The following is a 17,861-nucleotide window of genomic DNA, read 5'->3' as shown; positions in this document are numbered from 1 at the left end:
AATCGGACAATTGTAACATGACAAAAATGATAAAATAAATGCCTACTTTGCAACTAAATTATTAAAACTTAATAATGAGTAACAAAGAAAAAAAAGAATGTTATATTAGGTAGGTCACAAATATTTTGCTAACCTGGGAGGGGTGGAAGGGGCAGGAGGAGGAAGAGGAGGAGGAGGAAAGATTTGATAAGCTTATGGCAACTTAAAAAAAAACTATTTCTTAAGCTGGCTGGATAGGTAGAAAGGAGACTAGGAAAGATTGATATTTGTGTTAATAAATGCTGGAATTTTATGACTGATTTTTCTTCTTTTCTTTTCAAAATTTTCAGAATAGTATACTTTTTATGACAAAAGATAAAGTTTTAGTGATGAAATGTACATCTAAAGTTATTTAAATAAAAGTTATAATCAGGGCTAACATTTACTGTAGATACCAGGCACCATCCCATTGAGTAGGTATCACTCACCATTACTCCAGACTGAAGTTTCTCTATTAATTCCTCAATGTTCAATCCAGGAACATTATCTTTCAAAAGGGGAGGAGTTAAACACTTTACTGATGTTGGAAAACTGTGATTTAATGACTGCAAAGGCATTCTCCTGGGCATATGTTCTGTTTCCTGTTGTCTATATGCATTATTTGCTGCTATACTTTCTCCAAGTCTGAATGAGAATCAAAAAGTAATAACACAAATAAAATAAAAGTAAAAAAAAAAAAATACTGGTGCATAATTAGGGAATCTTTTAGAATGGATCTTTCTTGTGTGAATAAAAATCTTCAAATCTTCTTGAAATAATCTTCTTAACATGAAGAAACAGGGTTTTGGGAAATATCCTAAATTTACTAGACAACTCCCTTTTCCACTTATAATCCTTTATTTTAACAAATCCATCTTTGGTTTGGAGGTATTACAGAACTCATTTGTGTGTGCATTATTTGTAATGATTTACAAAATTGTTGGTATTGTTCAAAGCAACCTTCATGCCATGAGAGAGATCACCTGGCCTTTATGTTCTTCTTTGATCTCTTTTACTCTGTTCTCACCAACCTGACTTCCATTCTGCCCACTTAACAGTCCATCTTGTTCCTGTCATGGGATTTGTATGAGCTCCTCAGATAGGCCTTTGCTAATGCCCTATGTAATATTAATATTAACCATCTCTCCTTCCCATAGCAGTTGTACAAAACAAACCTTTTTTCCCCTTTTAAATGTTCTCCACTGATTATAAATGCCAATTTTATGACAGCAGGCACCCAGTCCAATTTACTGCTATGGCCAAAATGCCCAGAAGAGAGACTGGCACACAGTCATAGTAGGCCCATACCAAATGTTTATTAAATGTTTAAATAAAACAAATAAGCATGCACACACAACCCATCCCGTAAATTCACCTTATTAAACTGATAATGGAAATAAGGACATTACTATTTAATGTCCTTAATAATAATAAGGACATGTTTGATAATAAATGCATGTTTGAGAAAATTACCTACAACACAAGGATGGTCAAAACAGTGAAAATGGCAACGAAGTCCTCATGCACAAAGGCAGATGCCCATGTTCACTGTGGATGCAGTCTTCCCTCTGAAGCTTTTATTAAGATTACCTACTACTAAAGCAATCAAGTTACCATCAAATGGAGCTGTTACATTCACAGACTATTTGTATCTTGTAACTTCAGAAGCTTCCTATATGTCCATTTATTTGACAAAAAATATTATAAAATAAAGGGAATCTTTTGGTTTTAACATTTCATAGTTAACTTTTAACTTATGAGTACCTAAATTATTAATTCTGAAATTGGAATTGTTAAGTCAGTTAACAGTATATAGCTGGGTTAGCAAACTTGTCTTTGCTACAACTACTCAACCCTGCTGTTATAGAGTAAAAAGCAGCCATAGACAATAAAGATAATATGAAAATGAATGGGTGTATTTTAATAAAATATTCATAAAAAATATGCACTCACCCATTCGCCCCCTGGTAGACCACTGGCATACAAGATATGCCTTCTTATCAGTGTTTCGAGTTATTCAAACCTCTTTTATAAATTCATTTATACAAATTGGTTAGAGTTTTAAAAGTTTAAAAGTGGACCTCTTAGTAGACATTTTCATGGTGACCATTTAGTTTACAGAGAACTACCCTCCAACAAAACAATTTGAAAAAATTTTCAAACATCATCCAAATACCATCTTGTTATTTGAAATTGATGAGTATAATGAAAAATTGTACCTGGCCACCATCTATTCCATTTTCTGATAAAAGCACAGAATGTTTCCTTAGGAACCCTTACACTACTCTATCCAAATAACTTTTAGTCCATATAGTTCTCACAGCTAACCCCTTAGCAACAATCCAGATCTGATCAATGATAGTTATGCTTATACTATTCACTCAATTAAAAAGAAAAAGTTCTTCCTATGAAGGAACTAATCTGGTAGTATGCAAGCTTAAATGTATCCTGAACCTTCTATATTTTTAAAACAGGTAATAACAGACAATGAAGGATAGTGCCTGGATTATATATTTTACTTCATGGATTTAGCATTCCCTTGATTGAGAAAATGTCTGGCCTTTTCAGTTATAGGATTCAAAATTGTTTTAATCATTTGAAAGATTACTGACAATCACAATAAAATCTTCAATTCACTAATCTATCTGTACTAAGGATTACTACATAAACAGTAGGCATTTCAACAGCATAAGAGATACATTGCAAATGATCATAACTCACACCAATGCAGGAAAATCTGGCAGTGGAGCAGCTTCCAATAATATTCCCAATCCAGACTGTACTTGTTCTCTGTTATCGGATGTTAAAGCAAAAGCCAAAGGAGTAATCAAACGAGGATCCTAAACAAATCAGAAACCAGAAAATAAGAGGCAGAAAGAAGAAATGGTAAATTCTAAAATGTTTCTATTTGATGACTGGATGCATTCATAGACTTTACCTAGTTATAGTTACTTACACTGTCATACAATCAATATGAACACTAGTTTAAAAAAGATCTGTCAAAAGTTTGAGAAGCTTTCAATTAGGCCTATACAAATTACATCTTAAATATTTTGATGGATTTAAAATATCATTCACTCCTTACTAATGTTTAGAATCATTGTTCACTTTTTCTAATTACCATTTAATAAAAGAAAATTTAAAATGGCTAATCATTTCTAAATTGGTAGTAATCAATTAAAAATTCTAATGAACTCAAATCAGAAAATTTAAGTTCAATGATTGAAACGTATAAAGTATTAGTGTTCCACATTAGAAAATATTTTACATTGGTAAGCCCCAAATCATCCATTGTGAAAAACATCTAAGAATCAACATAAAAAATAACATTTTTTGGACTCAATTCTTTAAAAGACACATTATTAATAAAGAAAATACTAATATATAAATTCTTTATACTTAAAACATTAGATACCTTATAGGTTTTCAACTATGATTCAGTGCTACAGAACTATGGTAAAAGCAGGTCTTTAATTCCACAACCCTCAGTGGAAACCTTCCTAATTTCTCTCACAAAGAAGAATCAAGTTTGCAGTTTGGAAAACTTAAGAACAGAGAGATGAAATTACTCAAGCCTGCACCAACATCTGGTACAAACTCTGAACCATCTCTTACGTTATTACACATAATACTTTCAAAGTGTATAAGTGGACCTGCCTAAGGTTTGTTTTGGCTTCTATCCTTTTTATACATTCATTAGAGATATCTCTGCTAAGTCATTGTACTAACAATTTAGCATTAACAGTAAGAATTATATATTTTTGCTAAATACCTATAAATGGCAGGTGTTATTAAAATAGACATTGTTAAGCAAATCTTGCTCTAGGCCCCAGAAGACCAGATCAAGTAAGAGTGGAGTCATTTGTATTAAGTGTTACATAATCAAACTGAACTTTGATTTAGTCTTTTCAAATACAAACAAAAAGATGGAAACAGCATATTAAAACCCCCCATTTTAAACCTCTAAGCTAAGTAAGTGAAATGACCAATCTCTTTTTATTTCTTATTTCTGGACTTTTTAGAACTTTTTCTATTTAGAAAGCCAATCACCCTTTGTCTAGCTCATGAGAACACTTATTCTACTTGATAGCATGAGGTGTTGTCTGATTCTGGAACTACAAATAAAAGGCCAATTAGATATTTAGACTAAATATGGTGTTACTCTCTTCTGATAACATAAAGAGCTCTTATTCACCCACTATTGTTGTTGAAAGCTGACACTCTTCTTCTAATCTTATTCTTTTTCACAATCAGGTCCTTTTCTTCCAGTCTGTTAGCTTTTCATTGCTATGATTAAAAAACCTGATAAGAACAATCTAGAGGAGGAAAAGTTTATTTTGGATCACTGGTTTCAGAGGTTCATTCCATGGCCAACTCCACAGCTCGGGGCACAAGGTGAGGCAGAACATCATGACCAAAAGGCATGGAAGAGGAAAGCAGCTCAGGACACAGCAACCAGGAAGCAGAGAAAGAGCTCTGCTGAGCAGGGATAATACATAAATTCCAAAGACATGCTCCCAGTGACCTACCTTCTCCAGCTACACTTTACCTGCCAATCAGTACCACCTAGTTAATCTATATCAGTTTTCGGATATGGTTATGCATATCAGGTTAAGGTTCTCAGAACCCAATCATTCACTTCTGAACTTTCTTGCACTGTCTCACATATGTATGTGCTCTTGGGGGATACCTCAAATCCAAAACATAACACAGACATTTCCCTATCCCCTTAGTATTCTCATCAACCCTAACCAAAACAAAACACTCTAAAACACCACTTTCCTAATGCCAACCAAACACATGAAGAAACCCTGAAGTATGACACAAGAAAAGGCTGAAGAAAAGGATGTTACTATCACTAATATTCTATACATTAAAATCTGGAGCACTTAATTTCAGTTTCTGGGAAAATATGTAAAGTAACAGTATAGTGAGAATATTAAAACTACTGACGACAATTCACTTTAAACTGTCTTCTGGTGGCCAATTCTAAAAGAAATATCCTCTAAAAGACATATCCTTTAAAGATTTAGAATAATAAAACAAATATATTTACTAGATATCAGTTACTTATGAATAAACTTCAATGTTTGAGAAGTTTAAACTCACCTGAAGGATTTTGTAGAAGCTTACTTCCATACCAGGAACCAGCTGTTTAAGTTTGTTCATCAAATCAAGAGTTTTTAAAATTACATCAGCAGCAAGTTTGCTTTAAAAATAAGTTATATTTAAATTAGATAACTAAAAAGTTTTTTTGAGTTTATTTCTGTCTATAATTTGAAAGAAAATAAAACAGCAAACAAAAAAACCAACCCCAGTTTTTGTGTGTTTGTGTGTGTGTGTGTGTGTGTGTGTAACTGGAGATTGAATCCAGAGCCTCATGCATCCTAGGCAAACACTCTACCACTAAGCTATATCCCTGCCCTACATCTTTGTTTTTAAAACTCAAGAAGATAAGGTATCATTTCTGCCGGCAAGTAAAAATATCAGAGATCAATATTCTTAAAACTCAGAACCAAAGAGAACTTGCATTAACAATCTACGTTTAGACAATGTTTCTTTTTCTATTCTCAAATAGCAACAAGTTTCAGTTTTCTGCTTCTAGTAAACAGTATGGGAACATGACCCATTTAATTCTTAGCTGTCACTGGAATATAAACAGAGGGTAACATTAGGTAATAAAGAACATCCAATACAAAGTGAAAGAATTAATCTAGGCCATGTTCTCTACTTCGTACCTTAGAGTATAAAAAAAGTAAAAAGAGATAATTTTTTTTATTAGAAGGACTTCATTCATGATGAGAAAGAAGCATAAAAGAAAATCAGTGAAAATCTACCTTTAAACACAATTTCTCAAATGCTAAGAAGAGTCATCTTTGTTAAAAAAAACTTTCAGCAGTGATTCATTTTCTGAAAATAAAACTATCTCATTTTTTTCATATTTTTCATTAAACGTAAAACTCAATGAACGAAGATAATAAATAACAATCGAGGCAATATAAAAAATAACTTCCAGAAAAGGAATGCTCAAAACTCTTAGCTAATCTCACATACACAAAACCTTGAACAACGGAATATAAAACCACAGAATTTAATTTTCTTATAAAGCACAAATCTATAAATTGAATGAAGATTTTTAAAAAAATTCATTATGAACAAACAGTTTGTCAATTTTCTGCTATACCTTGAGTAAACGGAACATATACAAGGATGATCCTTAAAGATGAGCATCACCACATCTTTTGATTTTTTACTGCCCAGACCACTTTGCAATATGAATTTCTTATACTCACCATAATTCAGAATCTGCTACCTTTGTTCCAAACCCCAGGTCAATTTTGCCATATGTAAACTGCTGTTCTATCAGAGTGGTACATTTGATAGTAGTCAGAATTTGTGCAACGTGCATTTTAAGACTATCATCTCCACACAGAGGTTAAGTTTTGTTAAGACACACAAACAAAAAATTCTCAATATACTTTACATTTGTGTAGTACTTTATAACATTCAGACTAATTTCATATGAATTATGTATCACTGTAATCCAATATAATTACTGTTATATTTGCTCAATGACAGAAAACTAGAACTGTAAGTGATTGGTAAGTGGCAAAGTGAAGAACACATACCAAGTTTCTGACTCAAAGATAAAATAGAAAGGATGTTTCTTCACTGGATGTGCACATTTTGTTAGCAGAGATCACAAAGTCTCAATAAATATTTATTGAATTAAGGGAAGTTATTTTCTCATATTTAATCGTGAATATCTACCATCAAAAAGAGACTAAGTTATGATGCAATCCAATGAAAAGGCCTGACTTTATCAACTGCAAATATCTCTAAAGTTAAGCAGAGTAAACCTGAATCTGTATAGCAGTTGTTCTCAAATCTGGTGGCATATTATAACCCCTGGATAGATGAAACAAACAAACAAAAAACTAACATACAAAATATACGATCTCCACAATTCCTAAGGTTTCAAAATTACTTTGATTACATCAGATTCACTGGAAGGTTCCTGTGTTTAAATTTGCTTGTTTCTCAAGTGATTCAAATACCAAACCAGAGTGAAGAGTTAGTGCTGTAAAGTAAAAGGAAAATTTAAAAGAGCAGCAGCTCAGGGGCAGGGGAGATAGCTCAGTCGGTAGAGTGCTTGCCTTGCAAGCACAAGGCTCTGGGTTCGATCCCCAGCACCCAAAAAAATAAAAAATAAAAGAGCAGCAGCTCAGAAAGATATTCTTAAACAGAGGAGGCGTTTGCAGAACAAAGTTGGGCATATTCTTGTTCCTCTGAGATACTAAGAAACTTGATCAGGTAAATTAAGAGATCTGGTTAGATTTAGTAGTTCCTTGCTCATGGAGGAGGGGGTATTAATTAAATATTTTTAAAGTGGGATTTGCATTTATTTAGCAACTCAAAATTAGCTATCTAGAAAAAGCAAACTACGAATGAATATGCAGAAGTTAGGTAGTAAAACTAATTGTAGTCAAGGTTTTCTTCTTTTTTAAAATAAAGTTTTGTTGATAATATATCATCTTCTTTATACTCAAGTGTGATGTTATCTTTATTAAAACTTTATGAAGGCTTTTATTTTTAAACACATGATTAAAAAAAAGAAAAGAAAAGAAAAAGAAAGCTGGGCTAACATCATGACAACTACATAAATACTTTTTTATCTACTGAAATAGTCCACTAAAGAGACTGGCAAGACTAATCATCCAGGGTAAGCAATTAGCAATTAAAACAAAAGAGAGTAATAAGATAATTTTAGGATGTATCTCCAACTCTCAATTTGTAATAAAAATGCTCAAATGAAGATTAGAAAGAATTTCTTAAAATGTACTTTCATTTAAACGTTTTACACGGAAAAGCAAGCAGGAAAGTCTAGATAACTTCTTAAGACACTTTTCATCGAAACTTTTTAAAAATATCAGTTTCAATATTTCTGAACAGAGGTGAACATGAGAAATGACAAAATACAAAGACAAAATGCAATAAATGCAGTACTGGAAAAAGTATCATTTCCATATTTATGACAGTAAAGGATATTTAACAAAACTTCAATGGCCTTAACCATCCTTTCACATTTTTTTCTTAGTAAGGCCTCATCTAGATTTTGTTCTGTGAACTGAAGCTGATCAAGGATTGTAGGCAGCAGAAGGGTCATAAAACGGTCAGTTGAGGAACAGTTAGCAGTATCTATGGCATCCTAGAAAATTAATAATCACCAATGATTAAAAGTAAAGATGGAATACAGAATATAAAAACAGTCATCATTGAGCTGTAACAGTTTCTTGAAATGTCTTATACATTTACTATTTAACACCTCATTGACTTAAGTCACCTATTTTAAAAGCAGTATTTAAAATTTACCTTTGCATCCAGTTTTGAGGGCCATGATGGCTGATGGCTTTTTTTTTCTCAAATGGAATAATAAAATTTCACAAATAAGACATTTTTAATAGATTTGGTGATTTAAAATTCTTCAAAATAATTTAAGTATTTAAAAAATCTCAAATTTGCTAAATTATAGTAAATAATAATAGATTGGTCTTAATAGTTAATAGCCACACATTGATAATCTCAAAGGCTTTCTTTTAAGTACTGATTGTTGAGTCAAGATCAAGTTAAAATAGGACCATTTGTGCATAATATTTAATGTATGTAATCACTCACACAAACATTTGTGCATAAGCATCCACTGATAAGAAAGGAAATGTTTTAGGAAGACACTAGAATATAAAAAAATGTAAAAACAGGGAAAATAGTAGAGAAAGCTAATTTGCACAGACAATAGAATCTGTTGACTAAGGTGATTTTTCTCTATCCTAAGAGCCTAGAACATAATTTGGTGTGTTCCACTCTATCTTATATTCAACCTAATCCCACACTTGACAGCTAATAAGGACAATGAACAACTTCTATTAAGACAAAATGTGACTCTTAAAAGTGTAACAATACAACAAACTATACAAAATCTTGTCAATACCTTTACTTATTAAATAGAAACAAGAATATATAAGCTATTCAATGAAAAAAGGAAAACTAATAAGTGTGAGTTTGGCTGAGAAAACACTTGGTAGTTGAATGCAGAAAGTCTATTGTAACCGTTTTAGAATAAAGGAATTTTCCAAAAGTGTATGAACAACTGGAAGTTTACTATGAATGTTTTTAAAAACAAACTATTAAGAGTAAGAAAAGTAGAAAAGTCAATTTGTCTTATTTTATTACCTCAAATATTTCCCTGAACAACTCCAGTGCTAAAACGGAACAGTTTTCTGATCCATCCAATGGTTGGCTCAACCAACGAAGCAAAGCCACGGTAGGTTCTAAGCACTTAGAACGGCTTCCCAGAATGGTATTGCCAGATGGAGACTGTTCAAACATCATCTGAGTAAGCACATGGCGTAGCTGAGTCACTGAACAGAAGGCAAGAAGTAATTCTAAAACCTGTACAATATAAAGTCTTCATTTAATGTCAGTTTCATTGGACTGTATTACATAAAGCATATGATGAAACTAAAAATGCCATGTTTTTAAAGAAAATACTCTCAAAAAAAAGTGGCTTCCAATTTATCTTTCAGTATCATATTTCAAATGTGTGATAAAGTTCTAGGCTATAAAGAAATTTCTAACAGTGTTTACCTCTGAAAAGCAGGACTATGAGAACCAAACAGGGAAGAGTGACTTCAACTAACATTATACTCTTTTAATAGAACTTAAATTCATTTTAAAACACAAGGATGTTTTGTTTATAAAATGATAAAAACCTAAAAAGTTAAGAATTAATCCTAAGTGGCAAAAATCACTTGAGGTATCCTGTAGAATAAGATAAAAAAATGGCATCCCAAAGCCTTAAAACCATCCAGATGACTGTTTCCATACTATTCTTTGCACACTTGTTGGTATTATGAGCCTTAGCTACCCTACTATGCTCAGTTCTGTTTTGTAAAGTGGACTATAACCACTACATCTCCCATCAATCTGCTTATTAACCATCAAGTTAAAAATCTATGTTATGTCAAGTAATATCAACGTAACTAAACTTTTTTTCTTGCTATCTCTTTGCCTATCTACTACTTAATGTAAATGACATACTCAGGATTTGCATTTAAATCAACGTGACAGTATTCGATTTTAATAAAATTCTGCCCACTTTCATATATGGTAACAAATGATAAACAATCTTTAATTTACACTTGCAAATATAAACTACAGACCTTGTTTTTGAATAGGTAATAGGTTCACATTGCTCCAAAGTCAAACACTGACCTCTAGCTCCAGAAACAAGCAAAGTCTGCAGTTCATTGTGTATCTTACAGAGATATTTTACGCAGATTTAAGGAGATAGTTTTCCACATACAGTAGTTTTCTTATTACATGCATAAAGTAAAAAAATCAATCATTAGTGTAGAGCTAGTTCATTTTCCAAAAGTAAACACATCTGTAATCAGCAAGCAGATGAGGAGAACTGTACTAAAAACTCCAGGATCCCTCTGTGAACCCTCCTAGAGAATGCCACAACAGTTCTCTCCACTAAAGACTTCTGACATCACAAATCAATTTTATCCTAGACATTTTTAAATCTTTGCATTTCAATCTAAAAATTTCAGTAGTTTGCTGGTTTATACAAAGAAACTCACATGGAACTTTATATACAGTACTCTTTCTTTTCCTTTCTCTCTCTCTTTTTTTTTTTTTTTTTTTGTACCAGGGATTGAAGCCTAGAGCATTTAACCGCTAAGCCACATCCCCAACCCTTATTTTAGGTTTTATTATGAGACAGGATCTCACTAAGTTGCTGAGGCTGGTTTCAAACTTGCAATCCTCTAGTCTCAGCCTCCCAAGCTGCTGGGATTACAGGTGTGCACCCCAGTGCCCAGACCCATGATGGGTCCCCTTAGCTTAGCATTATATGAGACGCATACATACTGTTGCATTATATTCCTTCTCACATTGCTGTATATCATTCAGATGCAAAAGTATACCATATTTTACTTATCCATTCCATTGATGATGGCGTGTTGTTTACAATTCTTACCTAATAGGAGTCACACTATGTTTTATATATGGTTTTTTATGAAAAAAAATTTGTTTATATATATGTATATGTATGTACACATAGTATATATCTACACATACATATATCTCTATACACACACATACACACACACCTCCAGTTCTTTGAGGTATATCCCTAAAAGTGGAATTGCTGGGTCATACTTTAATACATATGCCCAGCATTAGTAGAGAATGAAACTTTTCACAGTTTAGTACTGAAGAAAATTATGGTCTGTCTGGTACTTTTCACATTTTTCATTTTAACCAGTGTATAGTGTTAATACCATTAAAATTTGCATTTTCCTGAAGATTAATAAAGTTGACTAACCATTTAATATTTATTGACAAAGTTGTTTTTACTCAGGTATCTACTGGGCTCAGTGTCTTTCCTGATTTATATTAAAAAAAATAATTTTTAAATGATTTAGTTTGGGTAAGAGTCCCAAACTTATTGAACATAAGTATTGTGGATATCTTTCCCATGCCATGACTGGCCCTTTTATTTTCTTTCTGGTTTTTTTTTTTTTTTTGGTGCTGGGATTGAATCAAGGGACACTACTACTGTGCTACATCCCCAATTCTTTTTATTATGAGACAGGGACTTGCTCAACTGCTGAGTCAACTGTAAGCCTCCTGAGACTCCAGGATTACAGGCATGAATCACCATGCCCAGCTGCCCTTTTGTTTTCTTATTGATGGTCTTTTCATGAACAGCAAATCTTAATTTTAATGTAGCCCAACTTACCAACACTTTTCCTATATTTTGTTTCCTGTTTTATTTTTCCTTCTTAACAAAATCTTTGTCTATCCCAAGGCTGTGAAGATATTCTAGCAAGATGTTTCTCCTAAAAGCTTCACTGTTTTTACCATTCACAATTATCTCTACAACTTTGTACAATTTTTGTATTTGGTGTGAGATGGGGTTAACATTAGTTTTTTTTTGTTCCCCGCAGATATTCAATTGACATACTGCCATTTATTAAAAAGCACCATAAGATTCTACTGTTATCAACCAGAAGACTATTTACTTTGAGTCTAGTTTTAGACACCACTGTGTTCCACTAGGCTAGCTATTTTATCATGACATCATCACTGTGCTCTATTATGGTAGCATTACATTGTTTTGGTATTTGTACTATGAATCTTTCAATTTTGTTCTTTTTGTTTTTCAGAATAGTTGAGGTTAATTCCAAACTTCTGTATATCCATATAAATTTAAAAATCAGTGTCTCAATTTCTATATAACACCAAACCAAAACAAATGCTAAAACATAAACAAGACCTGCTGCATTTTGGTTAATTACAAATTGTAAACTCTTCAAAACAAAGAACTTTGTATATTCATATTTGTTTAGTTGTGTTTCTCTAAAATGCTTTGTAATTTGAAACAGAAACTTTGTGAGCATTTTGCTAGATTTATGCCCTAATCATCTGACAATTTCTTAAAAATCAATAAATGCCATTTTAAGAACTTTATTTTCCATTTGTCACAATAAAAATAAAATGTAATTGTATGCACCAATCTTACATCCAACCAACTTGCTAAACAGATTCACTTAATTTAAATGATTTCCATAGATTTTAGATTTTCTATAATCACAATAACATCAGCTGAATAATAAATTTTATTTCTTCCTTTCCAATTCCTATAACCTTTAGTCACATCTCCTTTCTTATTGGGTTGTTTGGCACCACAAATAAATACTATATTGAACATAGGTGGTTATAATGTACATTCTTTTCTTATCCTTAATCTGAAGAAAAGTTTTCATAATTTGCCATTAAAAATGATAATGCAATAGATTTTTGGTAGTTATTCTCTCAGGGAAAGAAAACTTCTGTTTATTCCTATTGCACTTATCTTTATCATGAATGGCTATTAAATTCTATCAAATGTTTGTTCTTCCTTTAATAAGTTAATAACATTAATTTTCTGCTTTCTTATTAATGTGAGAAATTATATTAATTTTCAAAAGTTAAACCACCTTTGCATTCCTGGAATAAATCTCATTTGATAATAAGGCATGATCCTTTCTAAATATCTGGCTTTGATTTGGTAAATATTTTGTTTGGAATCTTCACAACTAAGTTCAAAGATGACATTAATATATCATTTTCCTTTCTCACATTATTCTTTCAGTTTCTGCTATTAAGGTTATAGTGGTCTTACAATCACACATACTTGTGTGCTATTTTATATACACACGCACACATATATACATATAAAAAGACAGTCAATTATTGGATTTTTACTTTCACTGCTTTCTATTTTTACACTGAAATCTTTTTATTACATTTATTCATCCATTTCCTTTCACATTTTCTGACACCTTTGGAAAGCTTCCACTCTTTTGCCATAATCAAACTCATAAATTAGGTAAAATTATTGAATTCCTTTAACAATTTCCCCTTGCTGTATGTTTGAGTACTTCCCCTGATGAAAATAATCCAGAAAAGACTCTAGCAAGCATTAAACAAAACAGCAGCAACAACAAAACATTCTAAAAACAGAAAAAATTGAAACACTGTTGAGTAACAAACTGTGTACTATTTCAGGTCCTCTGAAATTCTATTCACTGTTTTAGATGATTAGTTCAAAGTTTCTATAAAATTTTTTTCTTCTACAAAAACATGTAAGATAAACTGGAACATGATCAAATTGTACTTCACACCAGACACAAATATCAGTTGCAAATAGATTATAGATCTACATGTGAAAGTTGAGAAGCTTTAACACTTAAGAAAACACAGGAATACATCTTCTTGAATTCGGAGTAGACCAAGACATCTTGAATAGAATACAAAATGCATTTATCATACAGGATGACTGACGAATTGAGTTTCGTTAAAATCGACACCATTAAGTGAACGAAAAAGGCAACTCACAGAAATTGAAAGATATTGTACTATATATTCATTAAAAGACTCCAAAATAATTGAGAAATGAACAGGTACTTTACCAAAGATAATATATAAAAGGCTAATGAATATATAAAAAGACATTAACATTTACTCATCATGAAGGAAATACGAGTTTAAACTATAATGTAATACTACTATATAACCAGTAGAACGGCTAAAATGCAGAAGATGGAAAATATTAAGTACTAGCAACAGTGCAGAGTAATCAAAGTACCGGTATGACCAACCCCTTTGGTTCCATGGTGACTAATAAGCATATACATATTCCATAACAGAGCGATTCTGTTTTTAGGTACATAGCCAAGACATACATGTCCATAAACTCACCAAAAGACATGTAGAAAATAATTAATACAAGATTCTTCCTAAGAGTCAATAGCCATCAACAACCTCCAGCCCCAAAAACTATATAAAATGTGGGTAAACCTCATAACAAAAGAATCAAAACATAAAGAGTATACATTATATGTTTTTGTTTATATAAATTACAAATTAGAAAAAATAGGCTGTTAGAAGTCAACATGTGTCATACTTGCTAAGGAACTGCCAGGTACTGACCTAAAAGGGAGCACAAGAAGGGTTGGTAGGAGTTCTTGTAATATTCTAATTCCTGGTCTCAATATTAGTTCCACAACTGCATTCAGTTTGTAAATATTCAGAGAGCAGCGCGCTTGGATTTTTCTGCCCATTATAGTTTAAAAAAAGTTGAAGACAAAATGTGTTTTTACGTACCTTTGAAGAAGAATCAGGATCTTTACCATTAAGAAGACCTAATACTTGATTAAGGCATGAAGAAAAGTGTTCATATCTAGATTTAAATTAAAAGCATATATCAATTCATGATATATCAAAAGGATTTATTTATAATATAAATAAAACATTTAAGTATATTTCTTCCACTATTTATTTATTTAGGCTTCTAATACAGAACACAAATTTTGTAAAGTTTACACAGATACTTCTTGACTTATGATGCAGTTATGTCCCAATAAACCCATCCTAAGTTGAAAGTATTTTAAGTTGAAAAAGTATTTAATACAATCTAATTTACTTAACAGCTCAGCCACATAATACACTAAGGAGCATTGGTTGTTCAGTAGCTGACTGGGAGCTGTTCCTTACAGCCACCACTCAGCATTATAAGAAAGTATTACAATACACACATGGCTAACCTAGAAGATCAAAATTCAAGATCCAAAGTACAGTTGCTACCAAGCATATTGCTTTTGCACTACTGTGAAGTCAAAAAATTCTTAAGAACTCAGATCACTGCAAGTTGGGTACCATCTGTGCTAAAAATCTGGAATGTATTCTATACTATGATAATCATAAATTGGCCCTCTCATTTATTGAAAAACAGTAACTCCTTTGGCAATCATCACTGAAGTTTTAGTATCTCAACTGTCTTATGTTGTAAAAGATTATGTTCATTTTATAAAAATTCAAAGATCACAGGAATATACTAATAAATTACACATCTACTTATTTATATAAAACATGTTCTACAAACACATACTCAGCTCTAAGAGAGGTACCACTCATATTACATTCTTAGGACTAGGGCATGCTAGATTTGAATTGTTCTCTGTCAGAGAGCTCACAGAGGCAGAAATGTAGAAAGCAATAATACAAAGTAATGTAAAATATAACAGTATAAATGGAAGAACATGTGGGATGATACAGAAAAAAGAATGGGTATCAAACCTAGATTTGGCAAGGCAGGACTAATTAGGTGCGGTTTCTTAGACTTGAGTATTAGAAGAATAAATAGGAGTTAGACATATAAAGTATTTCAGTCTTCCAGGGGAAATAACAAATGGGTATGTGAAAAGAAATTTATGGCAAGCTAGAGCTTCTATTCACTGTCTGATATGATTAAACAAAAGAACATAAAAAAGAAAGTGTGAAGGTTGTCAGGGATTAGATTTTGGATGAAAATTTGGTGATTCTCCTAAAAAGAAATAAGGACATATAGCTGAAGGAAAAGCTCAAAGCTGAACATATTTATAAGTAAAGGAGAATCAATTTAGTGAGAGTACTGAAAGGATGGAGAAACTGCTGACTGTAGGACAGAGTAAGAATGCATACAATAAAAAATGTTTATTAATGAAACTAAGAACTGGTATAAACAGAAATTTGTGATCTGCATGAAAGGTGGCAAGAAGAAAGCAGCATATAATTGAAAGAACCATTGTAGGAAATGAGAAAGAAAGTCAACTAGGAATAAATATAAGAGGCCTGGTCCACATAAAGTTGTGATATTTGCTCAAGTTGTGATTAGGAACCTAGGCACTGAGTTTGATTTTGGAACAGATTTAGGACTGAGATTTGCTAAAGGTATAACAGGTAAATAAGAAGACTTGCCAGAGGTAATTCTTGGGTTCTAGTCTTCTTGGGTTCTAGTCTGGACAGAGGAAAAAGCAGATAATAGAACTGTGACATTTATAGAAGTAGAGATTAAACAACCCCTTACTAATGCTAAAACAGATGATCTTTCTCTACTCCTTGGAATGTCTATCTAAAAGAAACTTCCAGTATACAACAAAGTTGTCAAGCATATCTGGTAGTCAGAATGAAAACACATGGATACTGAGACACTTAAAAAAAATGAAAAGAAGCAGGTAAAGGAGGGCATGTGGAAGAAAAAGTGCTCTCATCTATAGATGTTTAAAAAAAGAAAAGTGAAATTTTAATGTGAATTCTTCTTGGTTTCATAAAATATTAGTTACCCATAAATAAGTGATCAATTTTGCCTTAGTCCTTAGCATTTTTTTCAAACTTTTTTTTTTCTTTTGTACAGGGGATTAAACCCAGGGATACTCTACTACTGAGCAAAGGCCCCAGTCCTTTCTAATTTTTTGTTTTGAGACAGGATCTTGCTAAGTTGCAAAGGCTGGTCTTGAACCTGAGATCCTCCTTTCCCAGTTGCTGTGATTATAGGTATGCACCATTGCCTTCAGCACTTTTTTTTTTTAATATTACTTCTTTTTTTTTTTTTTTTGTGGTGCTAGGGATTGAACCGCATGCCAGACAAGCATCCTACCACTATCACTGCTTCACATCCCCATCCCCAGCCCCTCCCTTTTAAAACTTCTTCATTCTGTTTCTTTTTCCTTTTTTTTGTTGGTATCAGGGATTGCACCCAGGGTGTGGTTAACCACTGAGCCACATCTACAGACTTTTATTTTTCATTTTGAGACAGGGTCTCCTTAAGTTGCTCATGGTCTCGCTAAGTTGTTGAGGCTGGCTTTGAACTTGCAATCCTACTGCCTCAATCCCTGAGATTGCAGGCACACACAACTGCACCTAGCACTTGAGTTCGTTTCTTAAACTGTCTTTGAATCTTGCTACTACAAGAACCCATCCTTTCCCAGTGTCTGATAATAAGCAGGAGCTCAATAAAAGTTTTCCTGTTTGTGAATAATAAGTTAATTTAACTTTTTGAAGCATTTTCAACAATTTCTTCAGTTGGGACCACAATGCTTCTTGGGCACTAGGGAAATTTAATTAAGATGTTAACAGGTCACGAGATCTTTGGAAAACAACTACTACCTGATTTCAAAAGATAGATGGCTACATGAAACTGAGATAGAAAGGACATATAAACATGGGTTTCCACTTTATGACACAAAAGAGGCATGTACAAAGGAAACATATTTTACAGAAAAAATGTCATAGACATACTGACATAAATGTTAATAAAAATATTCTTTCAAAGAATCACAATACTCGAGATTAAAAATTAATTTTAAAAGACAATAAGAAGGTCTACATTTTAGAGAATGACAGGATTCTATTGATGTAAGACATAAGTTGAAAGACATATAACCTGCCATCACGATCTTTGTTATATTTTTAAG

At 32.3% G+C, this 17,861-nt stretch overlaps 1 protein-coding gene across 3 annotated transcripts in view; it reads right to left on the bottom strand.

Moving 5' to 3' along the window:
* Cip2a (cellular inhibitor of PP2A) overlaps positions 1–17,861 on the bottom strand; it is a 41,574-nt gene that overhangs the window by 13,597 nt on the left and 10,116 nt on the right. For all 3 annotated transcript variants that reach the window (XM_047564730.1, XM_047564732.1, XM_047564731.1), the window contains 7 exons: positions 14,734–14,809; positions 9,250–9,468; positions 8,068–8,227; positions 6,312–6,453; positions 5,128–5,227; positions 2,740–2,858; positions 468–663 (listed from right to left, as the gene is read on the bottom strand). In XM_047564730.1, coding sequence (XP_047420686.1) covers positions 468–663; positions 2,740–2,858; positions 5,128–5,227; positions 6,312–6,453; positions 8,068–8,227; positions 9,250–9,468; positions 14,734–14,809 — 1,012 coding nt within the window. The remainder of the gene's footprint in view (positions 1–467; positions 664–2,739; positions 2,859–5,127; positions 5,228–6,311; positions 6,454–8,067; positions 8,228–9,249; positions 9,469–14,733; positions 14,810–17,861) is intronic.

This window comes from Sciurus carolinensis, chromosome 9 (genome assembly GCF_902686445.1).
Source record: "Sciurus carolinensis chromosome 9, mSciCar1.2, whole genome shotgun sequence".
NCBI classification, from domain to species: domain Eukaryota; kingdom Metazoa; phylum Chordata; class Mammalia; order Rodentia; family Sciuridae; genus Sciurus; species Sciurus carolinensis.
This window is presented reverse-complemented; position numbering and strand designations above follow the sequence as displayed.